The sequence below is a fragment of the Zea mays genome, chromosome 1, assembly GCF_902167145.1.
Source record: "Zea mays cultivar B73 chromosome 1, Zm-B73-REFERENCE-NAM-5.0, whole genome shotgun sequence".
NCBI classification, from domain to species: domain Eukaryota; kingdom Viridiplantae; phylum Streptophyta; class Magnoliopsida; order Poales; family Poaceae; genus Zea; species Zea mays.
This window is the reverse complement of record NC_050096.1, coordinates 32,180,549-32,198,907: the sequence shown is the minus strand read 5'-3', so window position 1 is coordinate 32,198,907 and position 18,359 is coordinate 32,180,549. Positions and strand designations below refer to the sequence as shown.

General features: G+C 45.2%; 1 protein-coding gene across 1 annotated transcript; it reads left to right on the top strand.

Annotated features, from left to right (window-relative positions):
* The first annotated feature begins 2,562 nt into the window (after positions 1 to 2,562).
* On the top strand, positions 2,563 to 4,212 carry LOC100286029 (immediate-early fungal elicitor protein CMPG1). Its single transcript, NM_001158917.2, has one exon. It carries the CDS (start codon positions 2,686 to 2,688, stop codon positions 4,027 to 4,029), a length of 1,344 nt encoding a protein of 447 aa, NP_001152389.2. The 5' UTR covers positions 2,563 to 2,685; the 3' UTR covers positions 4,030 to 4,212.
* Positions 4,213 to 18,359: the final 14,147 nt, after the last annotated feature.

Sequence of the window (18,359 nt, the reverse complement as noted above, 5' to 3'; positions counted from 1 at the left end):
TGCTTATATGCTAGTTTATTAAATGCAAACAAAACCATGATGAAACTGGCCTTTACAAGGAGGACAGGGAGAGAAGTCTTTTTTTAAAGAAACTGTACATTTATAGTTGTATCTCCTACTTAAAACTTGTAGTGTAAACGCAAGGTTAATTAAAGAATTAAATACCGAACTTTAATCGTGAGCCCACCAATGCCCTAGCCCAACCAACTTGGACAAAAGTAGCTTCTACCCAAGTTTAATCATGTACAACTTTCAGACGAATTCTTTTAACTTATATAATGTGAATGTGAGGCTTGAGATTCAATTATTAACTTCATATATAGGTAGAGCTTTTTATAGCATGAACGAAAGCTTATAAATATTCAAATAGTGAGCCTTTAATGTGGGCCCACCTATACGGTTAGCCCTGCCAATTTGCACGTAGCAAGCTCGTATCTTAAACTGCGCGCAACAATTTTTCAGAAAAAAAAAATCGGAATTTCTATAGTATGAATCTGATATAAACGTCAAGCTTCATGCTGTTTTTTTTTGAAGTCCTTAAAAAACTAGGTTCACTTGTTGCTGTTGAACATGCATGGAGTAACTTCTTGCTTTACATTGTTCATTTCTCTCTTCCTGTTCTCTTGACTTTTCTATTACAGTGCTATTAATCTACATATACTCTATCTGTATCTATATAGTACAGTGTAGTGATTCTTCCATGCCTTTTTAATTTCCCAAGTGTTCCTGCGTCTTTTCTGATATGTATTGATACGAACTCATGATTCATATTTATACGATCTAGTCCGTTGTCCGTGCGTTGCGACGGCTCATAATAATACACACATAAACTATCCACCAAAAAGATCTCAAGAATTTTTATTGATCGTCTCCGCGCTTCGCATAATATTTTTTATGAACGCACGGGTACCATAGGCAGCAAATCAGAGACTCCATCCCTCGCCCCCCACACACTTCTAAGGTTTCGTAGAGCAGGAAGAGAAGGGAAGAGGCGAGCATACATGTTCGTTGCTGGAGAATGACACGACGAAGATTTGAGCATCTAGAGGCGTCATAGGTAGTATACCGCTAGATATATATAAGGAGAGAGCATGCAAGCAAGAAAGAAGCCCAACCGGAGCACCTCCAAACCGAGTGACACTCGCACCAGACGTCTGTCCGAAAAGGGCGAGAGAGTGTGAGTGCCTTCCCAACCCTGGACCCGCCGAAGCGACATAACACCACCACCAACTCCATAGCATATGGCGACTGCTGCCAAGCTATGGGTCTTGGTTGTCCAATATCTCAGACCTGGGCTCCTCATCGCCAAGATAACCTAAGCGTGGCAGGCGCCGCCATGTCCTCCTCGACGGCACGCACAGAGAAAGGCCAGGAGCATGACCGACTCGCCCCGTACCCGCGTCGACGAGTGTCGGTCGGCTCGCGGCTGCAGCCGTGGGCGGGGGCAGCAGGTTGGGGAGGAAGAAGAGGATGAAGGCCGGAAAGATGAACGGGACGTCCGACGACGGCGAAAACGATGGCGCGCGCATGATGTGAAACGTCCTCGTGGACATGCAATAGTCACTGCGCGAGTCGGTGTCGAGGCTGGTGTCGGACGAATACGGTGAGGAGGCGTCTGCTCCTACGTCCTCTGCCGAGAATGGGGTGGTGCAGAAGTGGAGGCATAAGGGAAGAGAGAAAAGAAGCAGGATGGTGAACGAGGTAGTGACAACTGAGACAAGAACCATCATTATCGTGCGGATGTATAGATGGCCAAATGGGCCGTGTCTCACGAGCCATCCTGAGGCACGACCTATTTAATAGTGCATGGGCCAACCCGGCACGAGCGTCGTGCGGTGCTTGACCTGTAGTCTCGGCCCGTAGTGCTGATCTGACACGATTATTTTTTATTTTATAAAAAATTATATATATATGTACAATTTATATCCAATATTATAAATAATTGGGCGTGGTGTTCTACTCGTTAGACAATTTTGTCCTCATGCCTACATGCTGTGTGGTTTGGGACATATTAATTTTAAATAGATGTGAGGGTTATTTATTAAAAAAATGACGTAGAACGCACGTTGAAACTGGTGTTTTAAGTATAGTATAGATATAGACTAGAACTGCGCGTGTTTTTTTTCCGTCTAGCCACAAGTTGTTCAGATGCATGCAAAATGTACAGTATATTATAACACATGAACACATTTGCTGGTAAATTTTAAAGGTAAAAGACCTTCTACGAATTCTTCAGGTTTCGGGGGATGACGGGCCTGAAATTCTACACCTACACCTGCACCTGCCGGTGCCTGACGTTCCCACTCCCAAAATCCCAAAAGGAAAAAAAAAAAAAGAGGCAGCGTGACTGCTGCCTGCTGGCACCTAACTAAAGCCAGCGCGCGCGTTAAGACTTAAGACATCACCGACCGTTTCTTCGCTCCCCCCGCGGTTTATACACATTCAAACTCGCGTTCAACGTCAACGTTCCGATTCAAACCCTTTACTCGTCCGTTGCCTTCCCTCCCATCCTATTTCAACCCGTCATCCTCCCCCAAGCCTCAACCCAGTCTTCGCATTGAACTCTCCACACCTCACCCACCAAGAGACCAATCCAGCAGCACACGCCTCTCCGTCGTCGTCTCCGATAATTCATCGTCGAAATCCTGCCCTTCTAGCTTCGCTTCCTTCAGCTAACTGGTTTCGATGGCGCTGCTGGTGCGGAGGGCACGGAGGGCGGCGACCAAGGCCGCGGTGTCCCTCGCCGGCAGAACCGGCAGCGTGGAGCTTGCCATCCCGGCGCACTTCCGGTGCCCGATCTCGCTGGACCTCATGCGGGACCCCGTCACGGCGCCGGCGGGAATCACGTACGACCGCGAGAGCATCGAGGCGTGGCTGGACACGGGCCGCGCCACCTGCCCCGTCACCCACGCGCCGCTCCGCCACGAGGACCTCGTCCCCAACCACGCCATCCGTCGCGTCATCCAGGACTGGTGCGTCGCCAACCGCTCCCGCGGCGTCGAGCGCATCCCCACGCCCAAGATCCCCGTCACGCCCGTCCAGGCCTCCGAGCTCCTCTTCGACCTCGCCGGGTCCGCGCGCCGCCGCGACGCCGCTGCGCGGTGCGTCGAGGTGGTCACCAAGATAAAGGTCCTCGCCAGGGACAGCGAGCGAAACAGGAGCTGCTTCGCGTCCATCGGCACGGGCCGCGTGCTCGCCGCCGCGTTCGAGTCGCTCGCTGCTGCTGCTGCTGACGCCGCCGCACCGGCGGGGCGCGTCCTTGAGGACATCCTGGCGGCATTGGTCTGCATGATGCCGTTGGACGAGGAGTCCGCCAGGACGTTGGCCTTGCCGACCTCGCTGGGGTCTCTGGTCGCCATTGCTGAGAACGGCAGCTTGGCAGGAAGGCTGAACGCCGTGCTGGCGATCAAGGAGGTCGTCTCATGCGACGGGGCGGCCACTGATCTGAGCGGGAAGGCCGACGAGATCGTAGACGCGCTGGCAAAGATCATCAAGTCTCCAATCTGTCCTCAGGCAACCAAGGCCGGCATGGTCGCCACCTATCACCTGGCGCTATACGACGAGCGTGTCGCGGCGCGCCTTGCCGCTGCCGGGCTCGTCCCCGTGCTCGTTGAGGTCCTTGTAGACGCCGACAAGAGCATGTCCGAGAAGGCACTGGCCGTGCTCGACGCGGTGCTCGCCTCGGAGGAAGGCCGCGCGAGCGCGCGGGCGCACGCGCTCGCCGTGCCCATGCTCATCAAGAAGATGTTCCGCGTGTCCGACCTGGCTACCCAGCTTGCCGTGTCGGCGATGTGGCGGCTCGGAAAGGCGCACAGCGACGGCGAGGATGACGGTGCGGTGACGCGGTGTCTTGTCGAGGCGCTGGGGGTTGGGGCGTTCCAGAAGCTTCTCCTGCTCTTGCAGGTCGGCTGCAGGGACGCAACCAAGGAGAAGGCCACCGAGCTGCTCAAGTTGCTCAACAAGTACAAGAGCGTAGGCGAATGCGTCGACGCTGTGGATTTCAGAGGGCTGAATAAGCTGTCATCTTAAATCAATGGGGGCTGCGATGTAAAAAATGTGTATTTTGTAAAACAGAGAGACGATTTAACTTGTAAGTAGATGCAGATAGGCTAGTTGCAATTTTGTTGGGCGTGCTTGCATGCTATTTCAGCAGCTTAGTTTCAAACGGAAACTTAGATCCGAATTCCGTTTTATGAAGAACTTCAGTGTAAATTTCTTGTTTTAAAAGATGTTTTTTTTTCTTTTAGATAATGGAAGCAATAACATGTTCTCTAAAGAAGTTTTAGAATAACCACATCTAAGTTTGACTATATAACATATTTGCATCTACTACAACTTTTTATAGTATGTTTGAAGTACGGGATGTCTGTCTATTTAGAAAGCAAAAAACTTCTCCAAAATGAAAATGGACCCTATTTGGAAAGCGAAAAACTAAACCAAAATACCGTTTTTTTCATGGACTCTTTTACATAACAAAGTTTTGACTGCTGACAATCTTTAGCAATGGCCGTGCAATCCAGTTTGTTGTCTTTGCAACTCATCACCAGAGACGGTATCTAACTTATGCAAAGATTGTCCTTTCAGCAGGGAGGTGTGGGATAAAATTTTGTTATGGGGAAACCTTTCTTTCCTGAGAGGGAACCATGGATCCGAGTCGTTGTATGGTTGGTGCATGAAACTAAAAAGCCTTCGCAGCAGATAGTCAAGGAGAAATTTGGCCTTCTGATTTATTTTTAGTGGAGTTTATGGTTAGAAAAAAAACAACATGATTTTCCAGAGCCAACAAAGAGATGCAGATCAGATCGTCTTTTTGGTGAAAGAGCTAGCTGGTTGCTAGCTTGCTAGGCTGGATTGGGTGGTTTGGTGTTTTGGTTAAGTTCAATAGGTGGCTGTAGACATGTAGTTGTCTTGCTTTGTTTTTCTCATGTCTCCTCTTCCTTCCTTTTCTGTCTTCTTGTTTGTGTGCCTTCTCTTCCTTTTCTGTCTTCTTGTCTCTGTCTTGTATGTGTCTTACCTTTCTAATATATTGAAAAGGCAAGTCTTTTACCTCTCCCTTTAAAAAAGAACGGGATGGCTCATATCTATCTGCAGTTTTTTAAAAAGGAAATAAAATATCTTAAATCTAGTTTGAGAGTCATAAAACCAGAGGGATTGTAGTGACTAAAATTCTCTCTTTATTCAAGAGGAGATTTTAGCCAATCCATTCGGTTGTGTAACTCCCAAACTAACCCTTAGAGTGTTGAATGTATGGGGTATACTAAGGCACCCTAAATAACAATCAACTTGCTAGTTTATATAAAGTTGAAAAAAGATAAAAATGGACTAGCCTAATATACTAGCCTATCAAAATATTTAAGCATGGACATATGGATCCTAGAGAAGTATATAAACTTAGCAATTCGTGAAGGGCTGTCTAATTGTTTTGTTATCATTCTCTCCTTTTCTTTACTGAATAAAATATGCCACGAGCTAGCTATTCTAACTAATGTTTGAGCTTCCCGGATAGGCCAGAGGGAAACTAGATGCTAACATCCAGTATTTAAGCATTGGAATAAACTAATTGTCATAGCAAAGTATGGCTAATTTACGTGTTCCACTTGTGATCTTGTTTAGGTGCACTCGTATTTACCTTAAATCCATGTGTGTCTGAATGCATTGAGGTGAAGCTTACTTTAGTTTTTAACCTAAATTCACTTCCAAACATATAGATCAAGGTAAATACAACATAAGAGTACATCCAAACAAGCCATGTATTGAAAACACTGATTAGCCATGTTATTTTGGAGCTTATTGAAAAATCATTTAAAGTGGTATTATTTCTTTATTAACGGGCTTACAATATTTGTTTGTTTTCTGGCAAGCTTCTCTTCTTCTCCATTTTCCACCGGCGCCGGCGGTGAGACCTTCTTCAGTTCTTCTCCGTCGAGATCTACGGTGGGAGTTCTTATACCATACGAATTTGGTAGCTGTTACTGATCTTGGCAAAGGCAACAGCCATAGTCGCCAGCCATAGGCCTTGTTTGGCACAGCTGCTGCTTGATGAAAAAGCAGCTTATCTGAGAAGCTGGTAAACAGCAGCTTCTGTTTGTTGGCTGCTTTTAGTGTATTCTGAGAAGCAGCTGAACTGATAAGCTGCTGCAGAAGCTGACTGTTTGGCAGAACTTCTATTTAAATTTGTGAAGAAGCTGAAAATAAGTTGTGCCAAACAGGGCCATAGTTGCTAGCTTCAAGGCGAATGGTGTCTGTTAGCCAGTAGATTCAGCCAAAAAAAAACAAAGCCAAAAAGCAGGGGCAGACGTCTCTTGATTAAATGGAAATTTCTTTGAAACACATGTCTAGAAGTTTTTCAAAAAATTGGAAATAATGCACATCCATAGTACCCCATATTCTAATGGTATGTTTGGTTTAAGAAATCAAATTATTTTAGATGGAATAGTGTGTTGTTTGTTCCTCAAATTTAGTTGAATAACTCTAATACACGTACCAATACTAACTATTAGCTTGTGAGAAATATAGTGATGATAAATCAATTTATTTTTTAGTTCATAAGTCAAATAAATTTAGATAGTGAGATGACGTTAGACCACATCATTCCACCTAGGGATGGCAACGGGTCGGATTCGGATCGGATATTGAAAATATCCGCCCGCAGTCATATCCACGGTCATAGATAATATCCGTCCGCGACTATATCCACGGGTAGAAATTCATATCCATATTCATGTCCATCGGGTTTCGAATATCCATCGGATATGATAAAACCATTTTCAGCAATTGAATAGCATAATTAATCAAATTTCTTTCCAAGTCAACATCATACACAACTTAAAATTGAATAAAAATTTAAATATACATGTCCTTCAATAAGAAATATTCTCAACATGACAAAAATACATATCTACATGTCTCAACATGAAAACAAATACATGTCTGCTTTTGGCCTTAAGCCTTTTGCCTTTTGCCTTTTGATTTTGATATAGTAGCTGTATTTGAATTTTTTAGTCAATGATAGTAGAATCATGTACATCCTGGTAAACAACAAAATAGATAAATGGTTAAATAAATGATCAGATTCGATAACCAAAATATAAGAACATACTAAAGAGTTGAATCATGTTACCATTTCTTCCTCTTCATCCTCCAAACAAGTCATTAGTGCATTTATAAAACAGGATTGGTCGCCTAACATGTCAGCTCAGGCCCAAGCTTGCATACACATCAACCCTTCTACTGTTTTTGGAGCAAGTCTACTACGATGTGGGCTAATTACTCTCCCCCAGTACTAAAGACAGACTCAGATTAGTGTGACTGCATCGGCCACTCAATCAGTGAGAGGGAGAGATCGACTTCAGTGGAGGAGGAATTGAGGGGCTGGCAGGGGCGAACCTGAAGGGCGGCACGCCGTGCTCCCGCGCAGAGCGGAGCTGAGCTCAAGTGCTCAGCGCAGCTGCGCAGGGTGGAGCTCAGAGCAGGGTGGATTTCAGATTTTCAGAGCTGCGTCTACGCGGGGGCCGGCAGCGCTTAGAGCAGGGAGGAGCTTGGAGCTGCGTCTGCGCGGGGGGCCGGGGCGACGCGAGTGGCTTGCGAGTTGCGGCTTGCCTGGGCGGCACGGGTGGCTTTTGCGCTTGAGGCTGCAGGATGACTGGGAGGCTGGGATTGAACGATTGAGGCTAGGGGATGGTCGGATGGGGATTGGGAAATTAGGGATTATGGTGGGCTGGTGGCTTGGTGCTTTGGTGCGCTGAATGTTACTTTGGTGGGCTAGCGCCTGGGCTCAATAATGAACTAATGGTTAATTTCGGATATCCAACGGATTATCCGCGGGTGAGATTTAATATCCAAATTCATGCCCACTTTATCTCGGATCAGATACGGGTCTAACCCGCGGGTCAAAAAACATATCCATATCCTAATCCGTCGGGTCGAATATCCACCGGATATCCAAATCCACGGATTAAATTGCCATCCCTAATTCCACCAACCAAACACCGATATATTCCTAATAACTCTACTTCTGAGAGAAGTAGGAAAAGAAAGAAAATGCAACTCTGTCAACATAACACAAGAGGCCAAGACCATTCGTCGTATTAAACTTTGGCCATGGATTTGAAAAGAGTGCAGATAGTACCATTTTTTTTATTGCGACTTCACAACATCGTCTAGAAAATTGACAGAATCCACCTGCCTGTTCGATAAGAATGTTCGGTCTCTTGGCATTCGTTTAGCCTGTAGTCGTGCCTTGGGAAATTCTACTTAGGCCGCAGAGGAGAGGACAGAACCGGCCTAGAAGTTGGAATAGTATGCAGTCCAACGTTTCCGCCTAGATGAACGAAAGTACGAAACGAGCATTGAAAACCCGAGTTCAAGGTTGGACGCAGTGGTAGAACTTGACCAAGCTGGCCATGCACCGTCCGAGCTTGACCCGGCCGGACCGGTCTGTACGCCGGCCCCATACATCCAGAGTCCAGCGAGTCTGCGACGACTTGGCCAGCGCACGTATCCGGCGGCATTTGTTCGTGGCTGTAGTAACTGGCAGCCTCGTTTGATGGTTTCGTAGTTTCTGTAGCTTGGCAGTTTTGTACCAGCGACACGATTTCCACAGTTCCATTCCGCCTTCCACGCCGCGCGTCTATCGCAACGGCCGCCGCCGCCGACGGCGGCCGGCCCAGCGGGCGTGAATCGCCATTCGAGAGCCTGCCAGAGGTGTCGAGTGTACTTTGGCCGAACTGAGCTACCTGAGCTGGCACTGCCAGTCGTCCTCGATGCGCCACCGGATCGCTGCCTTGCTGAACGCCTGAACCATGGCTGATTTCCAGAAGCAAATCTATGGAAAACCTATATTTGTTGTCTTCCTTTGTTAGATCTGTGTGTATTTGTGTTTAGGGGTTAAATTTTTAGTCATTTTTCTTTGATTACGAACAAATAAGATATAGAATTTACTATGTAAATTAATAGTCTTGTTTTCAACATTGACCTTATAAATATTTATAAAAACTAAACCTTAAATTTGTCATATATATTCTTAAATGATATAAAATTTTGAATACGGACCGGATATAGATTCGAATGTTTTTCATCTTTTTCATTGTAGCAAGCAAATAAAACATAAAAAATCTATACAAAATATTATTCTTATGTGTACTAATATGCTTTATAATATAAGAGAAAGTTAACATAAAATTCTAAGCATATATATATTTCAAAATATCAAATTTGTCCTAAGAATTCGGATGTCTACTTCCACGGTTCCAACCCTATTTGTGTTGAGTTAATAAATTATGTGGGAGGGTAGTTAATAGAGCATTTCGAATAATTCTAACAGATCGGTGAGTTCTGCAAGAGGATAAAAAACTACTCGCCTCTAAAAGATACAATCTAAAAGATACTAATGTTGTTGCTCTACAACCATGAGGTGGAACAAGCAGTAAGTCAAAAAGACCATGATGCCCTCCCCACCCTCACTTGCTCCAGCGTCGCGCCCACCATTCTGCAGCAACGCCGAAGGGAGAGGGAGAGAAACGGTGGAGAAAAGAGTGGGGAAAAGATGATGACGAGGCTTAGATGTCAAATGACTTGCTTTGTGGGACAAATTTGAATCTCCAGACGACTTGCTTTGTGGGACGAAGGGAGTAGCAAGTTATAAGACCTCCTCGATAACATTTGTAAATCGCTACATATAGATAAGCAAACGGGACGTCCAACACGACACGACCTTGTCTCGTGCCATGAACGACATGATCATGCCCGTAGGCCAGACAGGCCAGGTGATAGTCGCCTAGAGGGGGGGTGAATAGGCCGAAACTGAAATTTACAAATATAAACACAACTACAAGTCGGGTTAACGTTAGAAATAAAACCGAGTCCGCGAGAGGGTGTAAAACAAATCGCAAGCGAGTAAAGCGGTGAGACACAAGGATTTGTTTTACCGAGGTTCGGTTCTTGCAAACCTACTCCCCGTTGAGGAGGCCACAAAGGCCGGGTCTTTTTCAACCCTTTCCCTCTCTCAAACGGTCCCTCGGACCGAGTGAGCTTCTCTTCTCAAATCACTTGGGAATCAAACTTCCCGCAAGGGCCACCACACAATTGGTGCCTCTTGCCTCAATTACAAGTGAGTGTTTGATCACAAGAAAGAATGCCAAAGAAAAGAAGCGATCCAAGCGCAAGAGCTCAAATGAACACTACAAATCACTCTCTCTAGTCACTAAAGCTTTGTGTGGAGTTGGGAGAGGATTTGATCTCTTTTGGTGTGCTTTTGCAATGAATGCTAGCTCTTGTATAGTGGTTGGAAGCTGGAAAACTTGGATGCAATGAATGGTGGGTGGTTGGGGGTATTTATAGCCCCAACCACCAAACTAGCTGTTTGGTGGGGCTGACGGTCGTATGGTGCACCGGACAGTCCGGTGTACACCGGACATGTCCGGTGCGCCAGCCACGTCACCAATGTCGTTGGATTCCGACCGTTGGAGCTTCTGTCTTCTGGGCCCGCCTGGATGTCCGGTGCACACCGAACATGTACTGTTCAATGTCCGGTGTGCCAGCGCGCGCGTGCCTGACTTCTGCGCGCTTCTGGCGCGCATTAAATGCGCCTGCAGGTGACCGTTGGCGCGAAGTAGTCGTTGCTCTGTTGGTTCACCGGACAGTCCGGTGAATTATAGCGGAGCAGCCGTTCTGATTTCCCGAGGCTGCCAAGTTCCAGAGCCGCGTCCCTTTGGAGCACCGGACACTGTCCGGTGTACACCGGACAGTCCGGTGAATTATAGCGTGCCGGCTCTGAAAATTCCCGAAGCTGAGGAGTTCAGCGCGGAGTCCCCTGGTGCACCGGACAGGTACTGTAGAATGTCCGGTGGTGCACCGGACATGTCCGGTGCGTCAGACCAGGGCACACTTCGGTATGCTTTTAACTCTTTACTTGGGACCCAACATTGGTCTTTTTAATTGGCTTGTTGTGAACCTTTGGCACCTGTATAACTTATACACTAGAGCAAACTAGTTAGTCCAATTATTTGTGTTGGGCAATTCAACCACCAAAATTATTTAGGAACTAGGTGTAAGCCTAATTCCCTTTCAATCTCCCCCTTTTTGGTGATTGATGCCAACACAAACCAAAGCAAATATAGAAGTGCATAATTGAACTAGTTTGCATAATGTAAGTGCAAAGGTTGCTTGGAATTGAGCCAATATAAATACTTACAAGATATGCATGGATCGTTTCTTTCTTATTTAACATTTTGGACCACGCTTGCACCACATGTTTTGTTTTTGCAAATTCTTTTGTAAATCCTTTTCAAAGTTCTTTTGCAAATAGTCAAAGGTGAATGAATAAGATTTTGCAAAGCATCTTAAAGATTTGAAATTTTCTCCCTTTGTTTCAAATGTTTTTCCTTTGACTTAACAAAACTCCTCCTAAATGAGATCCTCCTCTTAGTGTTCAAGAGGGTTTTGATATATCATTTTGAAATACTACTTTCTCCCCCTTTTGAACACAATAAGATACCAATTTGAAATTTACTAATTGAAAATCTCCAATTTTTAAATTTAGGTGGTGGTGCGGTCCTTTTGCTTTGGGCTCATGCTTTCTCCCCCTTTGGCATGAATCGCCAAAAACGGAATCATTAGAGCCCTCTCATTACTCTCTTCTTCTTTGGTCATAAACAAATGAGTGAGGATTATACCAAAGACGAAGTCCTTTGGCTTGGTGCTCACGCTTTCTCCCCCAAGAATGGAGAGATGCTTGGAGTGACGACGAAGGATGAGTTACGGAGTGGAAGCCTTTGTCTTCGCCGAAGACTCCAATTCCCTTTCAATACACCTATGACTTGGTTTGAAATAGACTTGAAAACACATTAGTCATAGCATAAGAAAGAGACATGATCAAAGGTATATAAATGAGCTATGTGTGCAAATCAACAAAAGAAGTTCCTAGAATCAAGAATATTTAGCTCATGCCTAAGTTTGTTAAAAGTTTGTTCATCAAGAGGCTTGGTAAAGATATCGGCTAATTGATCTTTAGTATTAATGTAAGAAATTTCGATATCTCCTTTTTGTTGGTGATCCCTTAAAAAGTGATACCGAATGGCTATGTGTTTAGTGCGGCTATGCTCGACGGGATTATCCGCCATTTTGATTGCACTCTCATTATCACATAGCAAAGGGACTTTGGTTAATTTGTAACCGTAGTCCCGCAGGGTTTGCCTCATCCAAAGTAATTGTGCGCAACAATGGCCTGCGACAATGTACTCGGCTTCGGCGGTGGAAAGAGCGACCGAATTTTGCTTCTTTGAAGCCCAAGACACCAAGGATCTTTCCAAGAACTTGCAAGTCCCCGATGTGCTCTTCCTATTGATCTTACACCCTGCCCAATCGGCATCCGAATAACCAATCAAATCAAAAGTGGATCCCCTAGGATACCAAAGCCCAAACTTAGGAGTATAAGCCAAATATCTCAAGATTCGTTTTACGGCCGTAAGGTGAGCTTCCTTAGGGTCGGCTTGGAATCTTGCACACATGCATACGGAAAGCATAATGTCCGGTCGAGATGCACATAAATAGAGTAGTGAACCTATCATCGATCGGTATACCTTTTGATCAACGGATTTACCTCCCTCATCGAGGTCGAGATGCCCATTGGTTCCCATGGGTGTCTTGATGGGTTTGGCATCCTTCATTCCAAACTTGCTTAGAATGTCTTGAGTGTACTTTGTTTGGCTTAGGAAGGTGCCCTCTTGAAGTTGCTTCACTTGAAATCCTAAGAAATACTTCAACCCCCCCATCATAGACATCTCGAACTTTTGTGTCATGATCCTACTAAATTCTTCACATGTAGACTCGTTAGTAGACCCAAATATAATATCATCAACATAAATTTGGCATACGAACAAGTCATTTTCAAGAGTTTTAGTAAATAAAGTAGGATCGGCCTTTCCGACTTTGAATCCATTAGTGATAAGAAAATCCCTAAGGCATTCATACCATGCTCTTGGGGCTTGCTTAAGCCCATAAAGCGCCTTAGAGAGTTTATAAACATGGTTAGGGTACTCACTATCTTCAAAGCCGGGAGGTTGCTCAACATAGACCTCTTCCTTGATTGGTCCATTGAGGAAGGCACTTTTCACGTCCATTTGATAAAGCTTAAAGCCATGGTAAGTACCATAGGCCAATAAAATGTGAATTGACTCAAGCCTAGCTACAGGTGCATAGGTTTCACCGAAATCCAAACCTTCGACTTGGGAGTATCCCTTGGCCACAAGTCGAGCTTTGTTCCTTGTCACCACACCATGCTCATCTTGCTTGTTGCGGAAGACCCATTTGGTTCCTACAACATTTTGGTTAGGACGTGGAACTAAATGCCATACCTCATTCCTAGTGAAGTTGTTGAGCTCCTCTTGCATCGCCACCACCCAATCCGAATCTTGTAGTGCTTCCTCTACCCTGTGTGGCTCAATAGAGGAAACAAAAGAGTAATGCTCACAAAAATGTGCCACACGAGATCTAGTGGTTACCCCCTTATGAATGTCGCCGAGGATGGTGTCGACGGGGTGATCTCGTTGGATTGCTTGATGGACTCTTGGGTGTGGCGGCCTTTGCTCTTCATCCTCCTTGTCTTGCTCTTTTGCATCTCCCCCTTGATCATTGCCGTCATCTTGAGGTGGCTCATTTGCTTGATCTTCTCCTTCATCAACTTGAGCCTCATCCTCATTTTGAGTCGTGGAGATGCTTGCGTGGAGGAGGACGGTTGATCTTGTGCTTTTGGAGGCTCTTCGGATTCCTTAGGACACACATCCCCAATGAACATGTTCCTTAGCGCGATGCACGGAGCCTCTTCATCACCTATCTCATCAACTTGCTCTTCTTGAGAGCCGTTAGTCTCATCAAACACAACGTCACAAGAAACTTCAACCTGTCCAGAGGACTTGTTAAAGACTCTATATGCCCTTGTGTTTGAACCATATCCTAGTAAAAAGCCTTCTACAGTCTTAGGAGCAAATTTAGATTTTCTACCTCTTTTAACAAGAATAAAGCATTTGCTACCAAAGACTCTAAAATATGAAATGTTGGGCTTTTTACCGATTAGGAGTTCATATGATGTCTTCTTGAGGATTCGGTGAAGATATAACCGGTTGATGGCGTAGCAAGCGGTGTTGACCGCCTCGGCCCAAAACCGATCCGAAGTCTTGTACTCATCAAGCATGGTTCTTGCCATGTCCAATAGAGTTCTATTCTTCCTCTCCACTACACCATTTTGTTGTGGGGTGTAGGGAAAAGAGAACTCATGCTTGATGCCCTCCTCCTCAAGGAAGCCTTCAATTTGAGAGTTCTTGAACTCCGTCCCGTTGTCGCTTCTAATTTTCTTGATCCTTAAGCCGAACTCGTTTTGAGCCCGTCTCAAGAATCCTTTTAAGGTCTCTTGGGTTTGAGATTTTTCCTGCAAAAAGAATACCCAAGTGAAGCGAGAATAATCATCCACTATTACAAGACAATACTTACTCCCGTCGATGCTTATGTAAGCAATCGGGCCGAATAGATCCATGTGGAGTAGCTCAAGCGGTCTGTCGGTCGTCATGATGTTCTTGTGTGGATGATGGGCACCAACTTGCTTCCCTGCTTGACATGCGCTACAAACCCTGTCTTTCTCAAAATGAACATTGGTTAGTCCTAAAATGTGCTCTCCCTTTAGAAGCTTATGAAGATTCTTCATCCCAACATGGGCTAGTCGGTGAAAGGGAATTAGGCTTACACCTAGTTCCTAAATAGTTTTGGTGGTTGAATCGCCCAACACAAACAATTGGACTAACTAGTTTGCTCTAGATTATATGTTCTACAGGTGCCAAAAGTTCATCTATAACTATACGAAATCGACTGTCCGGAATACCGTAGATTATTCCGGACAGGAGAAGCTTTTTGGAAAAACAGGCCATGCGCGGACCGTCCGGGCCCTTGCGACGGACCGTCCGCGACACAAGAATGACCCTCGGACAGAACCAATGCAAAAACACAAGTTTCCACTACGGACTGTCATGCTTTCATGTATAAGGGTGAGACATCTAGCTCTAGGCAACCAACCCATGCTAAGTTGCCTAAAAGGAAAACTCCTAGTGCATCAAATGATCAAAACATTTCTTTTAAAACTTTTGATGCATCTTATGTTTTAACTAACAAATCCGGCAAGGTAGTTGCAAAATATGTTGGGGGCAAGCACAAGGGGTCAAAGACTTGTGTTTGGGTACCCAAAGTTCTTGTGTCTAATGCCAAAGGACCCAAAACCATTTGGGTACCTAAAGTCAAGAACTAAACTTGTGTTGTAGGTTTATGCATCCGGGGGCTCAAGTTGGATACTCGACAGCGGGTGCACAAACCATATGACAGGGGAGAAAAGGATGTTCTCCTCCTATGAGAAAAACCAAGATCCCCAAAAAGCGATCACATTCGGGGATGGAAATCAAGGTTTGGTCAAAGGTTTGGGTAAAATCGCTATATCTCCGGACCATTCCATTTCCAATGTTTTTCTTGTTGATTCCTTAGATTACAACTTGCTTTCTGTTTCCCAATTATGTCAAATGGGCTACAACTGTCTATTCACTGATATAGGTGTCACTGTCTTTAGAAGAAGTGATGATTCAATAGCATTTAAGGGAGTGTTAGAGGGTCAGCTATACTTGGTTGATTTTGATAGAGCTGAACTCGACACTTGCTTAATTGCTAAGACTAACATGGGTTGGCTCTGGCACCGCCGACTAGCCCATGTTGGGTTGAAGAACCTTCACAAGCTTCTAAAGGGAGAACACATTTTAGGATTAACAAATGTTCATTTTGAGAAAGACAGGATTTGTAGCGCATGCCAAGCAGGGAAGCAAGTTGGCACCCATCATCCACATAAGAACATCATGACGACCGACAGACCACTGGAGCTCCTACACATGGATCTATTCGGCCCGATCGCTTACATAAGCATCGGCGGGAGTAAGTATTGCCTAGTTATTGTGGATGATTATTCTCGCTTCACTTGGGTATTCTTTTTGCAGGAAAAATCTCAAACCCAAGAGACCTTAAAGGGATTCTTGAGACGGGCTCAAAATGAGTTCGGCTTAAGGATCAAGAAAATAAGAAGCGACAACGGGACGGAGTTCAAGAATTCTCAAATTGAAGGCTTCCTTGAGGAGGAGGGCATCAAACATGAGTTCTCTTCTCCCTACACGCCACAACAAAATGGTGTAGTGGAGAGGAAGAATCGAACTCTATTGGACATGGCAAGAACCATGCTTGATGAATACAAGACTTCGGATCGGTTTTGGGCGGAGGCGGTCAACACCGCGTGCTACGCCATCAACCGGTTGTATCTACACCGAATCCTCAAGAAGACATCATATGAACTCCTAACCGGTAAAAAGCCCAACATTTCATATTTTAGAGTTTTTGGTAGCAAATGCTTTATTCTTGTTAAAAGAGGTAGAAAATCTAAATTTGCTCCTAAAACTGTAGAAGGATTTTTACTTGGTTATGACTCAAACACAAGGGCATATAGGGTCTTTAACAAGTCCATCGGACTAGTTGAAGTCTCATGTGACGTTGTGTTTGATGAAACTAACGGCTCTCAAGTAGAGCAAGTTGATCTTGATGAGATAGGTGATGAAGAGGCTCCATGCATCGCTCTAAGGAACATGCCCATTGGGAATGTGTGTCCTAAGGAATCCGAAGAGCCTCCCAAAGCACAAGATCAACCATCCTCCTCCACGCAAGCATCTCCACCGACTCAAAATGAGGATGAAGCTCAGGTTGATGAAGTAGAAGGTCAAGCAAAGGAGCTACCTCAAGACGATAGCAATGATCAAGGGGGAGATGCATATGAGGAAGACAAGGAGGAAGAAGAACAAAGGCCGCCACACCCAAGAGTCCACCAAGCAATCCAACGAGATCACCCCGTCGACACCATCCTCGGCGACATTCATAAGGGGGTAACCACTAGATCTCGTGTTGCACATTTTTGTGAACATTACTCGTTTGTTTCCTCTATTGAGCCACACAGGGTTGAGGAAGCACTCCAAGATTCGGATTGGGTGGTGGCGATGCAAGAGGAGCTCAACAACTTCACTAGGAATGAGGTATGGCATTTAGTTCCACGTCCTAATCAAAATGTTGTAGGAACCAAATGGGTCTTCCGCAACAAGCAAGATGAGCATGGTGTGGTGACAAGGAACAAAGCTCGACTTGTGGCCAAAGGATACTCTCAAGTCGAAGGTTTGGATTTCGGTGAAACCTATGCACCCGTAGCTAGGCTTGAGTCAATTCGTATATTATTGGCCTATGCTACTTACCATGGCTTTAAGCTTTATCAAATGGACGTGAAAAGTGCCTTCCTCAATGGACCAATCAAGGAAGAGGTCTATGTTGAGCAACCTCCCGGCTTTGAAGACAGTGAGTACCCTAACCATGTCTATAAGCTCTCTAAGGCGCTTTATGGGCTCAAGCAAGCCCCAAGAGCATGGTATGAATGCCTTAGAGATTTTCTTATTGCTAATGGCTTCAAAGTCGGAAAGGCCGATCCTACACTCTTTACTAAAACCCTTGAAAATGACTTGTTTGTATGCCAAATTTATGTTGATGATATTATATTTGGGTCTACTAACGAGTCTACATGTGAAGAGTTTAGTAGGATCATGACACAGAAATTCGAGATGTCTATGATGGGGGAGTTGAAGTATTTTCTAGGATTCCAAGTCAAGCAACTTCAAGAGGGCACCTTCCTAAGCCAAACAAAGTACACTCAAGATATTCTAAGCAAGTTTGGAATGAAGGATGCCAAACCCATCAAGACACCCATGGGAACTAATGGGCATCTCGACCTCGACACGGGAGGTAAGTCCGTGGATCAAAAGGTATACCGGTCGATGATAGGTTCTTTACTCTATTTATGTGCATCTCGACCGGACATTATGCTTTCCGTTTGCATGTGTGCAAGATTCCAATCCGACCCTAAGGAATCTCACCTTACGGCCGTAAAACGAATCTTGAGATATTTGGCTTATACTCCTAAGTTTGGGCTTTGGTACCCTCGGGGATCCACTTTTGATTTGATTGGTTATTCGGATGCCGATTGGGCGGGGTGTAAGATCAATAGAAAGAGCACATCGGGGACTTGCCAGTTCTTGGGAAGATCCTTGGTGTCTTGGGCTTCGAAGAAGCAAAATTCGGTCGCTCTTTCAACCGCCGAAGCCGAGTACATTGCCGCAGGCCATTGTTGCGCGCAACTGCTTTGGATGAGGCAAACCCTGCGGGACTACGGTTACAAATTAACCAAAGTCCCTTTGCTATGTGATAATGAGAGTGCAATCAAAATGGCCGACAATCCCGTCGAGCATAGCCGC

Coding starts and splice junctions, on each gene's coding strand:
- LOC100286029 (NM_001158917.2), top strand. CDS start 2,686: ATGGCGCTGCTGGTGCGGAGGGCACGGAGGGCGGCGACCAAGGCCGCG.